The 18,051-nt window shown below is 37.6% G+C and overlaps 2 protein-coding genes across 5 annotated transcripts in view; one reads left to right on the top strand and one right to left on the bottom strand.

The window, feature by feature from the left end:
* LOC127618239 (arginyl-tRNA--protein transferase 1) overlaps positions 1–12,436 on the bottom strand; it is a 112,176-nt gene extending 99,740 nt beyond the window's left edge. Inside the window, 4 exon segments of the mRNA XM_052090592.1 lie at positions 1,833–1,948; positions 2,169–2,231; positions 3,954–4,017; positions 12,305–12,436. Coding sequence (XP_051946552.1) covers positions 1,833–1,948; positions 2,169–2,231; positions 3,954–4,017; positions 12,305–12,404 — 343 coding nt within the window. The 5' untranslated portion in view covers positions 12,405–12,436.
* A 1,649-nt stretch (positions 12,437–14,085) lies between these two features.
* tmem63ba (transmembrane protein 63Ba) overlaps positions 14,086–18,051 on the top strand; it is a 55,158-nt gene continuing 51,192 nt past the window's right edge. For all 4 annotated transcript variants that reach the window (XM_052089975.1, XM_052089979.1, XM_052089978.1 and 1 more), the window contains exon 1: positions 14,086–14,385. The gene's annotated coding sequence lies outside the window, so the exon portion shown is untranslated. The remainder of the gene's footprint in view (positions 14,386–18,051) is intronic.

Raw genomic sequence — 18,051 nt, 5'->3', positions numbered from 1 at the left:
TCATATCCCAATTTAACACGCAGAGCCAGCTATAAGTACGGTAAGCCATTCGTTGGTTGATTTCACCTAAAAAAGTGTAACACTGTGGCGCTATTAAAACCCTCTGTTTGTCTGATCCGTGAACGTGTTACTTGAGACAATCACAGTATGCAAATCATCATCAAATAAAATACTGAAAACAATGAGAAGTGGGTTCATTGATGAAGACACTTGGTTTAAATTAGTTCATCTCAATGGTATGAAATGTAGAAAGGACAGTGGATACAACCATGCAACAGAAATTTCAGCTCATAAATACAAAGAAAGTTGCTATATACAGTATATAGCTAATCGAAAACATAATAAACACACAATGGAGTTATTTGTAAATTCGATTCACCCTGTGAACAACACATTTCTTTATGTTTTAGCTTGTGAGTATAACGGTTTATTTTTTTGGTTCCTTCCAATTTGTTTTTGGGGAACATTGTTCCCAAATCGCTGGATTATTTACTAATGCATATGTTGGCAAATTGGCGAGCCTCGACCCATTCTTACTTTTGAAGGACAAAGCTTTTTTTGGAGGCTCCTTGTCTACTATAACATGATTGTCTCACATGTTTAACATCTCCTTTATTTCAACTCGTCAGATTGTTATTAGTCCAAAATTTCCTGTCTCAACTTTTTTGGAGCGTGTTGCAATCATCTGATTTGAAATGAGTTTGAAATAAAAACATTTTAAATGTACAAGGTAAAACATCAAATAATGTGTTGTTGTAGTGTTTTCACTATAGCAGAGGAAGAATACAATTTACAAAACACTTAAGCATTTTAGATACTGTCCCAACTTCTCGGAATTGGAGTTGTGTAAGAACAACAAAATATGCACAAAAAAGGAAAATTGTGAATAGGGTTCACAAGAGTGATGATAAAATGAATGAATGATGGATGATTGTGTTTGTCTGGCAAATGGCCATTTGAAGGGCATCTGGCTAACAACTCCCCTTCAGCACAGATCGCGCACCTGACACTGTGGTGTGGTGGTGGCGGCGTAGTGGGCTAAGCGCATAACTTGTAACCAGAAAGTCGCTGGTTCGATCCCCACAGCCACCACCATTGTGTCCTTGAGTAAGGCACTTAACTCCAGGTTGCTCCGGGGGGATTGTCCCTGTAATAAGGGCTCTGTAAGTCACTTTGGATAAAAGCGTCTGCCAAATGCATTAATGTAAATGTAAAAACACCTGGGTGTTTCCTTTAGCTATAGCCACTGTCCTCTGAAGTATGGAAGAGCGGGGCTTTAGGCGACCTCTGATTTCTCCTAAAACACCTGGCATGGCATATCAAATCAGACCACAATATATGGCACAGACTGAGGCTACTTCTGTAGAAATCTGTTACGAAGGCTTGGCCAAGCAACTGTTCTTACATTGGCTCAAATGTGTTTATAAATTCATTATTAATGTCTTCGATTTGTGGCAGGACACGCAAAACACACATTAGGCTTTATTCATGAAGCACAAGCTGAATGAATCTCTGAGTAAATAGTTCATAAATAAATAATCTGTATGCAGTCTAAACATTGAACTCAGTAACAATTTACATAAGAATGGTTTTAAGTACAATTTACACAAATTTCCTTTGCTTGCGTTTATGAATAAGGCCCATTGTCACATTGTATTGTCTCTCAATGTGAAGGAATGCAGGCACTTTCAAATTATCATTCTTCAAACAGAGATCAAATTCAAATCTCTTGCAGCACCGTCTAGCTTTACAAGATTGGAGTTTGTGTCTGGGACATGGACATGATAACAGACATGGGTTTAAATGCCAGTTATCTACTAAACGACACTCACCTTCATGTCCAACATCATTCTGTTCAACAGGCCTCTCTCCTTTGGAAAGGAATTTGTTCATCCTCTTCAAGGTCTTTTTATGAGTTTTTGATGGATGGAAGTTCAAGGCATGGCACCTAAAAAAATAAACAAAAAAAGGACAAAACATTAATGTCATAGAATATTTGTAAAGTTGCTTCTGCCTAATTATTCACTGATATTTAAGATGCAGCATTATACAGTACATAATTATGAAAATGTATTCAATACTGTATACAAATATGAGATATTTACTTATCATCGATAATTCATTGACTCTTTAATCAAACATATGCAAGCATTAGTTGGTCTTCTTACCTGATGGTGTACTGTGGGCAGCAGGTTTTATTCATAGTAGGTTTGTAAACATATTTGCCACTTCTAAAAGATTAAAAACAGGAAAGAAGGGAATATATATATATATATATATTATAGCATTCTACTGGGTTATCCTCTCTGGTAGCATGCAGCAACAAACAAGCAATCCAATTCATGAACAAACGGCTCATGAACTGGTTCTTTTTAATGAATTTGACGAATTGATTTGCTAATGGTTGTAATTGAACTCACAAGTTATTGCTCTGAAGCAGTAGCACCTGAATATCCTGTTTTATTCAGATATCCACTCACCTAAAGGATTATTAGGAACACCTGTTCAATTTCTCATTAATGCAATTATCTAATCAACCAATCACATGGCAGTTGCTTCAATGCATTTAGGGGTGTGGTCCTGGTCAAGACAATCTCCTGAACTCCAAACTGAATGTCAGAATGGGAAAGAAAGGTGATTTAAGCATGGTTGTTGGTGCCAGACGGGCCGGTCTGAGTATTTCACAATCTGCTCAGTTACTGGGATTTTCACACACAACCATTTCTAGGGTTTACAAAGAATGGTGTGAAAAGGGAAAAACATCCAGTATGCGGCAGTCCTGTGGGCGAAAATGCCTTGTTGATGCTAGAGGTCAGAGGAGAATGGGCCGACTGATTCAAGCTGATAGAAAAGCAACTTTGCCTGAAATAACCACTCGTTACAACCGAGGTATGCAGCAAAGCATTTGTGAAGCCACAACACGCACAACCTTGAGGCGGATGGGCTACAACAGCAGAAGACCCCACCGGTACCACTCATCTCCACTACAAATAGGAAAAAGAGGCTACAATTTGCAAGAGCTCACCAAAATTGGACAGTTGAAGACTGGAAAAATGTTGCCTGGTCTGATGAGTCTCGATTTCTGTTGAGACATTCAGATGGTAGAGTCAGAATTTGGCGTAAACAGAATGAGAACATGGATCCATCATGCCACTGTGCAGGCTGGTGGTGGTGGTGTAATGGTGTGGGGGATGTTTTCTTGGCACACTTTAGGCCCGTTAGTGCCAATTGGGCATCGTTTAAATGCCACGGCCTAACTGAGCATTGTTTCTGACCATGTTCATCCCTTTATGGCCACCATGTACCCATCCTCTGATGGCTACTTCCAGCAGGATAATGCACCATGTCACAAAGCTCGAATCATTTCAAATTGGTTTCTTGAACATGACAATGAGTTCACTGTACTAAAATGGCCCCCACAGTCACCAGATCTCAACCCAATAGAGCATCTTTGGGATGTGGTGGAACGGGAGCTTCGGGCCCTGGATGTGCATCCCACAAATCTCCATCAACTGCAAGATGCTATCCTATCAGTATGGGCCAACATTTCTAAAGAATGCCTTCAGCACCTTGTTGAATCAATGCCACGTACAATTAAGGCAGTTCTGAAGGCGAAAGGGGGTCAAACACAGTATTAGTATGGTGTTCCTAATAATCCTTTAGGTGAGTGTATGTCACATTAAGAAAGAACAATGGGTTTTGCATATGCTGTTACATGTTGACTTTTTTGATTTTGTGTTATCTGCTAGAAACCCTTTCGGTCTTACTCTGAATAGACAGCTTGGGGAATCACTTTGAATCTGTTACTTTGTGAGCTCTTTACATTGCCGAGACTACTGCTTTCTGTTAATGTGTGGATGTGCTTCCTGCTCTGAAATTATGATCTAAAATTAGAGGTCTGTATTCTGAAATATTCTTTAATGTTGACATCAGTCAATAAGACATATCATCACCTTCTCCATCCTCTGTCAATGAGATCTTGGTAGTCCTTAACTGTCATAGTATGGGACCACATACCTAGAGAGAGAGAAAACAGCATTTAGAAAATTCACTGTACACTTATCAGGGTAAAGATGAACATAAAGGCATGCATAATCCTGACTATAAGATTCACACTTTAGAAACTGTGCGTGCATGTACAGTATAACAAAAGCAGGAGGGCATTTGATCTTGTAAAACACAGTGTTTTTGTATCTAAGCATCGAAAGGACCCCTGATGATGCTCTCTGACACCGACACTGTTCTGGAAATGTTCTAGAAGGGAAAATGTTTCCTGTGACGTCATGGAGAATTAAGCTCCCACACAAGGGCACGTACCATACATCTGTCAAGAAGGCTTTGAGAATACTCTCGGTTTTGGGCTGTGGGTTAAAGGAATGTTCCAGGTTCAATACAAGTTCAATACAATACAACTGTTTAAGGGATAGTTCACCAAAAAGTGAAAATTCTCTCACCATTTCCTCACCCTCATGGCATCCAAGATGTTTATGACTTTCTGTCTTCAGCAGAACACAATAAATAATTTTTAGGGGACTAGCCTATTTCAGCTCAGTAGGTCCTCTCAATCCAAGCTGATCAAAACGTTTAAGCTCCAAAAACTTTAAGCAGCATAAATGTAATCCATATGACTCCAGTGGTTAAATCCATGTCTTTGGAAACAATATAATTGTTGTGAATGAAATGGCATGAAATATATCAAACTTTAGAAAACAGAAATCCACCCATTCAGTAAAATATGGGATCATCTTGTAATTAAATATAAAATTATGCAAATTGTCCCGTATTTAAGATGGTCAGATGGCATCAAGGTAAAATTGTTCCAAACTGTTTAACCTTGATATTTGTTGGAAATTTGGTAAGGGGCCATATGAAAGTCCAAACATTGTGCTAAAACTAGGGATGCACTGATATCGCTTTTTCTTCCGATCAGATTCCGATATCGGAAATCTCAGTATCAGCCGATCCCGATCCGATACCAGTGTTGTTTTTTGCATAATCAGTTTAGAATATCTTTACATCAGGGTTCCCCAATTAGTTTTCTCCAAGGGACAAATTCTGTCAACAATACAAAGTCAAGGGCCACAGCCATCGATGTAATGGCAACTTTTTGGTGCTGCTGCTGCTAGTAATATTATTATTATTATTATTAATAATAATACTTTTTATTATTATTAAAAGAGTCACGCATAAATATCCAGATTTTTTTTTCTTTTTCTCAGTATTAGTAGCCTGTTTTAATTATTCAAACAATTCTAAACATTTTGTTTGTATATAGATACACAAAACTACACAACTTTGACTGCTAAAACAAGGCAAAAACAAACAAAAAAACGTTAATGTACAATCTGGATCTCCATGTCCTCCATGCGTCAACTGTTCCAGCTCATTTCCAAACTGGATCTACTCCCTGCTCTTTCCATAATTGCAAATTCAGTTATTAGACCTATTAGCATTAATATTGTTATTGTTCTTAAGTATAACATAACAAAGTATTGCAATTATTTCAATAAAGAAAAGACTGTGAGCCAATGTTTTCTTATAAATTATTTTTAATATTAGGCTATGCATCATATTTTTTTCTGTACTGTGCTATTCTTAATGTGCACTATTCCATGTGTATTTGTATCACATTACATTTGTGTTATATTATCCAGGCATTAAGCCAGACAATATAAAATGAGTAGTTGGCTTTGCGAATACTCATAGCAAAATACATGTGCAAATATAAATAGGACGTATATTTATGCAGCAGCACACTTTACTCATCTCACTCGCATAAAAACACAGATTATATACTCCTTAGAATGCATCGGCACCATGGAAAGAATTTAATGCAATGAAATAGTTATGCCAAATTAGGTATCCACCTTATTTTGCAACGTGGAAGTAAGCAGCGACTGCATTTACGGCGAATGTGACAACATCCTGCTGGCATTGACCGCAGTGTAAATAACTAGAAGTTTATAATACCAGAATTTAGTTATATGGGCTTATAAACTATCACAAAACCACATGATGTACAGCAGAATTATGTAGCCTACCAATGTCTGATAATTTACTATCATCAGCATTTACAGTAAAAGAGTAATTTAATCATTCACGTGTTGCTGTATTGAGGAGACGGTAATAAAAAAAATTTGCCCGTTCATTTGTACATGCATACCCTCCAATTATGTCTTTATTTGTTTATTTCCAAAGTTGATGTTTTCATAAGCCATGCTGAATATGAGATCTGCGTGTCTGTTTACTAAACACCACTAAGAAAGGGAGAATGGTCTTTGACATGAACGAAGAGTAAAAGGCATTTATTATGCTAAGATTAATCAAGATGCAGTTTTGGTGCAAAGAAAGTTGAAGCAGCATTTTACCAGCGGCTTTCTGCTCTCTCTGCTGGTAGTGTAAAGTTTGTGGAGGCATGTCAGACGGCAAGGAGGACTGTCCTGTCAGCGTCTGATTTAATTAATTCTGGCTGTGCAGCAGTGTGTGATAAAACAATGGCAAAATGTGATAAACGGTAAAACTATATGTGCTCAAAACGAATGAGTTTATGAAAATCGTTATTATTGATATAATATGTGGACATTTATTTCCAGCAGTATAATGTAGTATTTTTGTATAGCTAAAATAGTTGGTGTCTTTTACTGAAAGTGGTCCACATTCAAGATTGATAATGGCGGCACCCTAGTTTTGCTGAAAAATAAGGTGGATAGAAATGCTTTAACAGCGTTCTATATATTCATCCCTAGCATTGACAGCTGGGTAGGGGAGGAGACTGGTATAAATGTTTGTAGAACAGCAACAGTGCCGCATACTGTATGGGGAGAAATAGTTTTTCAGATTTATTTTTTACGCACTCTGTATGTAGACCTTTCATCGGAAGTTTGCCTTGCAAAATCTTCATGGATTTGGTGTGAGCAGGCCTTTAGCGTGGGCCAAACATTTGAATGTGGCCCGTGGGCCACCTGTTGAGGAACACTGCTTTACATTATTGTGTGGAACTATTTGGGAGTACTCTTTAATAAGTAAAGTAACACAAACCTCTAACTACACATTATTTCAATATAAATGTATAGCTAATTAAGAAACACTTTATTGTTAACTAGTATACTGGATAATGTAGCAGCCAAATTAACAGTAATTTCAGCATAAGTCATCAGTAGAAAAGAAACTTTTCAGCTAGTATCTGGACATTAAAGGATTCAGATCTCTTATTTTGTTCAATTTATTTGTAAGATATCAGCTCACTTTTCCTTCACACAGTTATTTTTTGGAAACCATTCAACTTAAATATTATTAAACTTGTAAAAAATTGATAATAATACTAATATATTATAATAGTAATATACCTCAATCGTTCACCTTTTGTCACGGATCCACCGGTCTCTCTCTCTCTCGCTTTCTTCCTCATATCAGCACTCACTCTCCCCTGAGTTCTGATTACACACACCTGCATATCATTAGTGGCTAATCAAGGACGGCATATATATCCTGCTTTCACACACACTCTTTGTCTGTTCTCACTGATAGTATCTCTGAGAATCCAGAACTTTCTACTATGCGAAACATACCTGTGTCTTCATTATTGCCTGCAAATATCATAAGACTGTTGTGAATTATCTGTTCATCATATCTATATCCTGTCTGGATATTACTCTCCTGCTGTTTGCCACTATGCTCAACTGGATTTACTCGCAATGTTTACATAACTTTTTCAATCATCTGTTCAATAAACCCTGCTACAGAGTTCATATCTCTGCCTCCGTGAGTCTCTCCGTTACACCTTTAACTTTTAAAACCATCTCGCTTTTATTTTGACATTCTGAACTCTCCAGAAAGTCCTGTATGTGTCTGTTTGTAGAAAAGTTTAAAGTGGTTTAATTTGCTTCTTCAAATTCTGGTAAAAAAGCACCTCCAGTGCATTATAAATGTATATAAGTGAACCAAACTCTTTGAGCATCTACATCTGAGATGTTGTTCATGAGTAGCACTCAAATATTGCACACCGCGTGAAGGCTAAAAATAGCCACGGGTGTGTGTGTGTAAACCGAGCAGCGACATTAAATTACCCTCTGGCGCTGTACGTGCATATTATATATTCACAGAGCTATTGCATGTCTTCAAGTGGCTTTGAATAAAATGCATGAGTCTTATGAACTACTTTAATTGTGTTTTAATGGTTCTTTTATGTCATTTTTATGAGCTTGAGAGTAACGAACATAACTTAACACACAATATCGGATTTGGATTGGGCTCATCGGACCGATACCCGATCCATTTATGGTATCAGACATCAGTATCGGCGCCGGTATATGATACCGGAGCATCCCTAGCTAAAACTGGAGAATGTGGTAAGGGACCGCGTGAAAACATCATGGCAACCATTATTAGTGATTTGTTTCACTGCAAAACACCAATGAGTGTAAACAAATCATAAGTACTAATGATTATTTCTATTGAGGCATTTCACAATTAATTTAAATTGAATGTAATTTTACTGTGTGGCAGTGGTGCATAGACACAACTGCAGCATGCTATTTAACTTATAAAAGTTTAGCAAAGGGCACTTCAAAAAGAAAAATCTGTGACTGGATCGGCATCGGCTGATCTTGGTGTTAAAAAACTTGGTTATCGGTTTTGGCCTGAAATTTTCTGATCGTGCACCACTAATTTATAGTAAAAAAGGACTTACATAATAAACGGTTTCTCACCCATATCATATCACTTCTGAAGACACGGATTTAACCACAGGTGTCTTATGGATTCCTCTAATACTTGTACGTGGCATTGCAACCCTCGAGATGCTCTCATCTCCTCTTCTGTCCACAAAACCTGTTGTCAATGTTGTTTTAGATTTCTTTAGTAATTTGTAGTGGCCAATGAAAGTGAATTTCGTGCACTGTTCATATAACATGCTCAACCAAATTGATCGCAACACATCTGTTACAATTTGTGGATTTGTATCTTGTTTGTATCTGTACGAGATACAATTTGTGGAAAGAGCACAAAACCAGAACAGATCTGCACAAGAGCAGTGAGTATCTTGATTTCAATTTCAATGCAATGAATTGTTCATCCCTACACAATGCAATAGAAAGATGTGTTGTTTTGACATTATTTATTGGCACATGCTCTTTTTATCTGATCAAATTCAATTCCGGCTGCATGCATCTTGTCAACACAACAACAGAGGTGAGGGGTTTGCTTTTCACCTGCCTTATCGCCTGTTAATAGATCGGTTTTTCAAAACACTGCACAATACACCCCTGATTCTTTTTAAATTCAGATAAAAAGGGGAGTAACAAGCTCTGAATATATGAGTAGCCATTTCAAAAACACTGTGTCATCTCCTCATCAATAAAGAATCAGTACTGACTCCAGAGTATTTCAGGTGCTGTATGCCAATACCATGTTGATATTTAAAATGTGTGTGCAATTGGGGGGCCCGGGTAGCTCAGCAACTAAAGACGCTGACTACCACAACTGAGTCGCAAGTTTGAATCCAGAGCATGCTGAGTGACTCCAGTCAGGTTTCCTAAGCAGCCAATTGGCCCGGTTGATAGGCCAATTAACCTCCTCGGGTCGCTATAATGAGTTTCTCGCTCTCGGTGTGGGGCATGGCGAGTTGTGCATGGATGTCCAGGAGAGCTGTTGTTTTATGCCTATAAAAACATGGATGGTAGGCTACCATATTATTGTAAGTATACTTATTGATGTTTACATTGCAAAGTCATTGAAATAATCATTAAATGCTGCCCTGCTGAAAAGACCAGTTAAAACAGGCATAAGCTGGTTGGCTGGTAGCCCAGCCTGGTCATAGCTGGTCAGGCATGTTTTAAAGGGGCTTTGAACCATTTATTTTAGCTGGTCAGGCTGGTCTTCTTAGCTGGTCATGCTGCAATGCTAAACCTGATGTGTCGCGCATTGTGCGGCTCATGATGAGCAGTGGTATTGTGAAGGGTTTGTCCAGGCTGCGCGCTTCTGCTGACTAGCGCCGTTTAGTCACACTTTAAAATTTGGCATGCAGCTGCAAAGGACTTCAACATTTCGATAATTACGCTAATACTCCCGTCGCGCCCGTGCGAGTGAGTGAGTGTTGCAAATGCCACCAATGGTGGATCAAACAATGATGTGCGGAAACCCAGTTGAAGACCATTGTTCTAGACAGTTCAGCGCTGTGCCAGACAAAACGGGTGCCCATCTCAAGTGCCCATACGCCCAACAACACTTACCACTTTGACCACTGGGGGCAGTGTTTCAAATTTCGGTAAGCTCAGACCGATTTTAGCTAAAGAAAAGTGAACCTACTGTTTCTGATTAAGCTTTTTTTATTTATTTTTTATTGCAACTGTTGTTCCTTAGTAAATTCCTTAGAATAAAGGAATCTGCAAAATGGAAAGTAAACAAATGTTTCTCTGTCCTTGAAGCCCAATTATTTCTCACTTCCCATCCTGGACTGAGTAGCATCAGAAGCATGCTTCCTTCTTCCGGTCTAAGGATCAGATTATCTCCAGCACGTTCATTCACAGACAACCTTGGCCCCTATTTATATCTAACTTTCTCACTGTTACAACACAGTGACATCACAATCCTTGTTCATCAGCTTACGTCGCCACTTTTAGCACCATCTCTGCAAAAAGCTGTCAACATCAACATAATTGTCAGCAGTTCAACATTTAAATAAAAATGTATATAATACATAAACTTGCAACACATCTGACTGCAGTACAGGAGTACATGCGTTGAATAAAACAAAATTGGCCATGATAACAATAGTAACCATTACTGTTACTGCTGTAAACCCATTAACATAGAATCTCTTTCAAATAGTGCATAATAATATTTTTTTCCATCTTAGTTTAGCATCATTTGAGGACTAGGGCTGGGTGATATGACGATATATCGTGGCAACTTAATTTTTGTTTTGAGCAATAAGTGTTTAAAAATGCATTTAAAATGTATTTTCTTCATGACGTGTTATTTTTCCATAATATTATGTACAATTTTGTTACTTTGCTTTGAAAAGATCTTCAGTTTCTTGAGGAAGGTTAAGTGTCAACAACATATAGACTGAAATGTGTTTATTTTAAACTTTGTCAAGTTCTAAATAAAGAGAAAATTATATAAGAGGAAGCATTTCAGTGACTAATTTTCCAAAAATAGGCTAAATGAAATAGGCAAAATGGTGCATTCATGCATCTATCCAGTCATTCCAATCGTCCATTCATTCAGACCTTTATTAAACCCCTGGATCCGTATGGATTACTTCTATGATGGATTGATGGGCTTTTTTGGGCTTCAAAATCTAAGGTACCATTCACTCCCATTATAAAGCTTGGAAGAGCCAGGATATTTTTTTATATAACTCTGATTGTGCTTGGCTGAAAGAAGAAAGTCATATACACCTAGGATGGCTTGAGGGTGAGTAAATTATAGGATCATTTTCATTTTTGGGTACTATACCTTTAACTGTAATAGAGTAACTCTAGTGTAACTAGTCAACCAAATCTATTATCTCATTAACTCTGTGACCCTGATTTGACTGCCTAAATGGCAAATAAAGTAATTATCAATACACTGTATGTAAGAAAGAACTTAGATTATTGTAAAGCTAAAACACATGCATGTATTCCAAGACAGTTCACTTATGAAGATATGGACTGACAAACTGATGGGACATCGTAACAAAAGTAGTATGGAGAGTAAACCATAATGGAAATGAAAAAATTCAAATACTATAAAGCCCCAGACATGGATGGGAAAACATGATCAGTTGTCTCATGTGAGGAAATAATAGCTAAAAAATAACTAATTTATGCAAACTGTCACTTCTATGATAGGACACATTTGACAGTTTCAAGATGCCACACGCTACATAGGAGCAACTAAGACAAATCTTACTGTTTGTAAGAGACTTGGGGGACGCACATAAATATAGTAAACAAATAATGAAGTAAACAATAACTCAGTTAATTCGTTATTCAGCAGCTAAACCTACTGACCATTTCCTGAGATACAGCCAACCACCCAGCTGGCTTATCCTACCAACGAGAGGCATTAAACTACTAGGGGGAAACAATGTAACAAATAATTTGCCTTTAATTAATTTACCTTTTAATTAATCTTTAATTAAAAATTCACAATTTTTCAACATTTGACATATCATGGTCAACCGTTTTTGAAACGGGTAATAACAAGTGAATGCTCTTGCTAGTCAGTTGCTGGTCAACCCGGCTTCATGCGACCGTTTTGTCACTTCAATGAATATTTACCTCACGCCAACGGTATTAGAGTAAAGTCCACTAACCGTGTGAGAAATTGTCCTTTTCATGTTTACAGTAACCGCAGCGATAGCCATCATCTCCCCCGAAATACTCCACTATACTGTACGATCCTCCCGCTGCCATTTCCACACTCTCCCAGCTGCACCCAGCAGCGATTTTAACAGAGCCTACTATGATAAAGGTTTGACTTATGAATAGTAATCAGATCCATGACGTTGGCATCATACGCCTGCCTGATTGGCTGAAAGTCATCCTTTAGTAGGTGGGGGATATCAACCAACGTCAGAAGGACGTAATTAATATTTATGAACTAAGCCTTCAGCGTAGTATGATTAAATGGTTTTACTGTGAAAGCACTCACTTACATGACCTGGAAGCACAAGTTTCTCTGTGCTTCCAGTAGTGGTAACCCCTCCCCCCCCCCCCGCTGGCAAGAAACACAAAAACAAAAACATTTATCATTCAAAAGTGTCTATATAATTTCCTGCTGCTTCCGACATCAAAAGGTACCAATGGCACCACCTTGTTTTTAGACAAAGTCACCACCTTCGAAGTGACTATACACTACCACTACACTTTACACGATGTAGTTTAAATAACCATGCACCCTCACTCACCAAATGATGCTTTACCCCATGCGCTCCCACAGTAGCCACAGCAATATCCACACTTTTCACCTTTGAGCTCCACTATGGAGTGCATTTCCCAATTGATCAGTCTTTAATCGGTGTGTGCAGTAGGTGTCATGCAAATATATGTCTCTTTAATGGTATAAAAAAGATATTTAAATATCTCCCCTATTCGACATTTCATGCGCAGTCGGTTATGGCGCATCCAAAACATTAGGCTACACGCGGTTTAAGGTAACACGTGTTTCAGATATGCGCGTGTTTTAAGTTAAACCAACGCAATCTTAACACAGTTATTAATAAAGAACATTAATCGCCGAGATAATCCATAAAACGCAGCCCTACAGGAAACTACTGTATCTCCTATAATGTGTAGTTTGCATTGCCACTAGACAGCAGTAGAAGCCCGTTTGAAGAAAGTAATACAGCTGAACGCATAGACCTTTTTCACAGTCTGTGATGACGCGTTTCCGCCATTTTTAGCTGCGTAAATCTCGCAATTTTCTTATATTAATAATTATTTTAATATTGAGTGTACATTTATAACATTATGCTTTGTGTTATATTACCATGGAATTAGTTTAAAAAAATAATTACCACAGCTGTGATGGAGGGACAGTAGATTTGGTATATTCTCGCATTTTACTGATTTTATTCACCCCTCTCAATTTAATTTTATTTTATTAAATATTTTCTTTATTTATTTTATCATTATTATTTTTATTATTTTGGAGCAAATGGGTAAATGAAAATAATATTTACTGTGATCTTCCATTCACAGCTGTCAAATTTTACCCTGCAAGCGTTTACTTTTGCGTTCCAAAACCGGAGTGTGGAGAAAGGTCTATTGTTGATTGGGTAGTTACCAATTTTAACATACATTTATGTCACATTTACAATCATGCAAATGTCGATGCTTTCTTTGTTCAAAAATGTCCTGTGAGTACCTGGCTAAACATTTAACCAGTTCTACAATATAATTTGAATTGCTCCTGAAGAACCGGTTTCAATCTATATTTGAAACTTAAAAGGTTTCAAGTTCATTTTGAGGTATATGTTACGCATAAGAACGTCCACCACTCGGTTGAAAGGCCGAATGTATCCGAATAATTACGGAAATTTCCGAAGAAGTCTGAACGTAGACTGAACGTGAACACAAACGAATTCCAATGGAGAGTCGAGCGTGACCGACGCCCCATCTGGGAAACACTTCGTGGGGTTGCCTATCAACCGCTCACAAACCGGCCCGACCATCACACAGATCCATGCCAGGGCTTATTGAGGTCCTCCTAGCGCGACACTAACTGGATGTACGCAGTTTTGTACTAATCTTGGGCCTTTCGCTTTTTCTAAACACTAATAAAACCTGCCGACGACATCTGAATAAAGCCTGAATATCTGCTATTGTTATTTTTCTTGGGACATTACAGCAGTAGCTAGCCGATAGCTACTTTGGCTTTGACCACTGCGGCCAGGTGAGTTAACTTTACTTATTTGTGACAGCTTAACCAACTCATTTTAGCGATGTCACACATACTGTTTTTGGGAATAATCGATGCTTTATTTTAGTAGTAGTAAACTTAAAAGTTAGCTGTTATAAGCAGATGCTGATGCGAAATCACCTCACCTAACATGCTAACAGGAGCTGGGCTAGGTGGCTTAGCTGTTTGCTAAATAACTAGTTTGTGTTTAACTTTAACTAGTATTATTAAGATAAGTCAATATCCATAACTACGTAACGCCCTTACAGGAAATTAATCCTTAATAATGACTAAGTATATTACTTGCAACCAGACCAGTCTTTAGCTGGCAAACATTGTTAGTTTTAAGTTTTAAGCTGGCAAACATTGTTAGTTTAAACTCGCCATGTTTAGTTGGATCTGTTTTTCTTAAAGTGGCATAAATATCTGATCATTATTGTTCATTTTACAGTCTATGGTTTGTGAATTAGATGCGTATGAGGTGATGTGTAGCACAACTAATCTCCTTATTAGTGTCAATCCTTCAAATCCTCACCGGTAACATGTCAGATCATGCTGTGCTATAGTGACACATTTTAACCCATCTGAATATAGAATATACACTGGCGGCCAAACGTTTGGAATAATGTACAGATTTAGCTGTTTCAGAAGGAAATTGGTACTTTAATTTACCAAAGTGACATTCAACTGATCTCAAAGTAGTCAGGACATCATTACTGATGTAAAAAAACAAAACAAAAAAAAAAACAGCACCACCACTATTTGAACAAAGTAATTTTTGATCAAATCTAGACAGGATTCAGCAGCCATCACTCCAACACCATATCACTTGCCATTATATTAAACACAGTGGAAAGCTATTTGGTTTGTTAAATGAAGCTTAACATTGTTTGTTTTTGAGTTGCCACCGTATGCAATAGTCTTGCATGTCTTACGGTCAATATTAGGTCAAAAATTGCATTAAAAAAAAAAAGAAACAACTTTCTCTAGAAATTCATCAGTCAATTGTTGTTTTGAGGAATGAAGGCTATAAAATGCTTGAAATTGCCAAAAAACAGAAGATTTCATACAATGGTGTACAATATAGTCTTCAAAGACAAAGGACAACTGTCTCTAACAAGGACAGAAAGAGATGTGGAAGGCCAGATGTACAACTAATCTAGAGTGTAAGTACATCAGAGTCTCTAGTTTGAGAAATAGACTTCTCACATGTCCTCCGCTGACAGCTTCATTGAATTCTACCCGCTCAACACCAGTTTCATGTACAACAGTAAAGAGAAGACTCAGGAGGACTTATGGGAAGAATTGTAAAGAAAAATAAACTTTTGAAACAGAAAAACAAAAAGAAAAGGTTAGAGTGGGCAAAGAAACACAGACATTGGACACCAGATAATTGGAAAAGAGTGTTATGGATCTTAACCCCATTGAGCTTTTGTGGCATCAGCTAGACTGTAATGTGCGTGAGAAGTGCCCGACAAGACAGACACATCTATGACAAGTGCTACAGGAAGTGTGGGGGGAAATGTCACTGGAGTATCTGAACAAACTGACAGCTAGAATTTTATTTTCAAATTGTAATAGTAATTTTTCTCGTTATTAATGTCCTGATTATATATTGTGATCAGTTGAATGGCACTTTGGTGAATAAAAGTACCAATTTCTTTCCATAAGAGCAAAATCCATACATTATTCCAAACTTCTGGCTGCCAGTGTATGTCGCTGGTGCTTGACAGGAAATGGACTTTTAATAGATGGTGGAAATTCCAAAGAACCTCAGAATTCAATTGCACTTAATCCAGTACATTTGCGTTTTGCGCGGGCGATTTCGCTAAACCTACTTGCGCCTAGACATAGTGCGTGCTTGCATAAAAATACACAAATTTCATAGCCATGCCCACTGACTTTGCACTTATGGCATAGCGCTGTACTTAACACTAGCGCTCTTCAAATAGGGCCCTAAGACTAAATACAATTTAAAAAGAGACATTTTCAAAAAATACAACTAAAATCTATTTAGGCACCATTGAAACTGACTAAAATTGAAAATCAAAATAAAAACTAGTGACATCTTTAAAACTATAATAAACCTGCTTCAAGGCACTGCCACCTTCCTAAGCTTATTTATTTTACCTGTAGTTTTGACCCCCCTCAAGAAAATAATGGATTACTCCATAATAATTGATCCATGGTATTTAATAGTTTGGCTTTGATCATCATTCATGTATTTTTATTTTTTTTACTCACTTATAAAAATAAATGATAAAAAACTCTGGCTGAGCTTAGCCAGACCTGGTGACCTCTGGCAGAGGTGACACGGAATGGCCTCTATCTGTCATTCAAAGCAACTTGAGGAAAGCTGTCAAGTACAGCTTTTAATCATGTGGTATTTGTGTTCTACATTTTTACTCAAGGTGTGCATTACACATGAGCAGCCGTCAGCTATCATTTCTCAAGATCATATGCTCCACTTTCACAGGGTTCACTGGGCAGTGATGCTTATGTCGTGAATAATATCACTGCTGAAACATGAGATAGTGTAGACGAGTGCTTTCAGACAACACAGAAGGTGTATATGCATAAATGTATAAAAAATAAAGTATTTATAGAGAGAGTGTATGTTATTTGTGTGGGCAGTACTAGGTCAGGAGTTTTGCATTGCCATAGGTAAATAGTTTAAGGTGTATATATATATTTAGTGAATTCAGTTGCAGATATTGACATACAGGAAAAGTAAGAGTGGATGATTAATTGTGTTGTAGAACACAGTTGAATGAAACTGACACAATGAAACTATTTTAATATACCCTTGAAGGTTGTTAGTAGCCTAATGTTTATGAAGACATTGGTATCGCACTGACCTTATAAATGATGCAATAATATGATAATAACAACTGGGCTAGAAGATGAAGAAATGGTGCCAGTATTACTGCACTTCATGTAATGTTGTTAATGATTCACAGCTTCCTTTAACCTTGAGGCCAACAACCCCTTGAAAGAACAGATCATCTGTGACATATTCTTATCAACAACATTCATTTTGTTTGACCTTATAAAAACCATACTCCTATGTAGTCCAACAGAACATTAAAGTGATTTATTTGCAAGCAGACTTTAAATATAACCCAGCCAGTTGGGTGTATGTTCCTCAGCAGAAGGGGGGTTTCTCGGGCAGTTGTAGTAATTTGCGCAGATCTGAGGTCATATACAGTAGATTACGCAATACAACACTTTAATGGAGTAAAGTGTTGCAAGGCTAATATTAGCTGATGCTGCAGGCTATGTGAACTTGTAACGATTAAAAAGGGACTTGGAGGAATCATATGACCCTATTGTGATCAACTGATAAACTCTCAACGACACCATAACTACTGTGAAAGATTATGTAATTGAGTTTGGCTGAGTGTAGGGTCATGAAACTCACACGAGCGTGCTCAGTGAGGCTGACTTACAAGATAAAAAACGCTGCTTTGATTTACCACATTGGAGAACCATTGTGTCATATTTCTTCTCTGATATTCTCGTCTGCTCTGAGTTTTGCATCTCAACATAAGGAGCTGATCGGAATATGGTTTATGGTTTCCATGTTAAAAGTGCAAAATGTAAGATTTAGAAACCCTTGTTGTTAATGACACATGTGGTTGTTAAGTGAACTGCAGCCAG

This window comes from Xyrauchen texanus, chromosome 24, assembly GCF_025860055.1.
Source record: "Xyrauchen texanus isolate HMW12.3.18 chromosome 24, RBS_HiC_50CHRs, whole genome shotgun sequence".
Classification (NCBI taxonomy): Eukaryota; Metazoa; Chordata; class Actinopteri; order Cypriniformes; family Catostomidae; genus Xyrauchen; species Xyrauchen texanus.
This window is presented reverse-complemented; position numbering and strand designations above follow the sequence as displayed.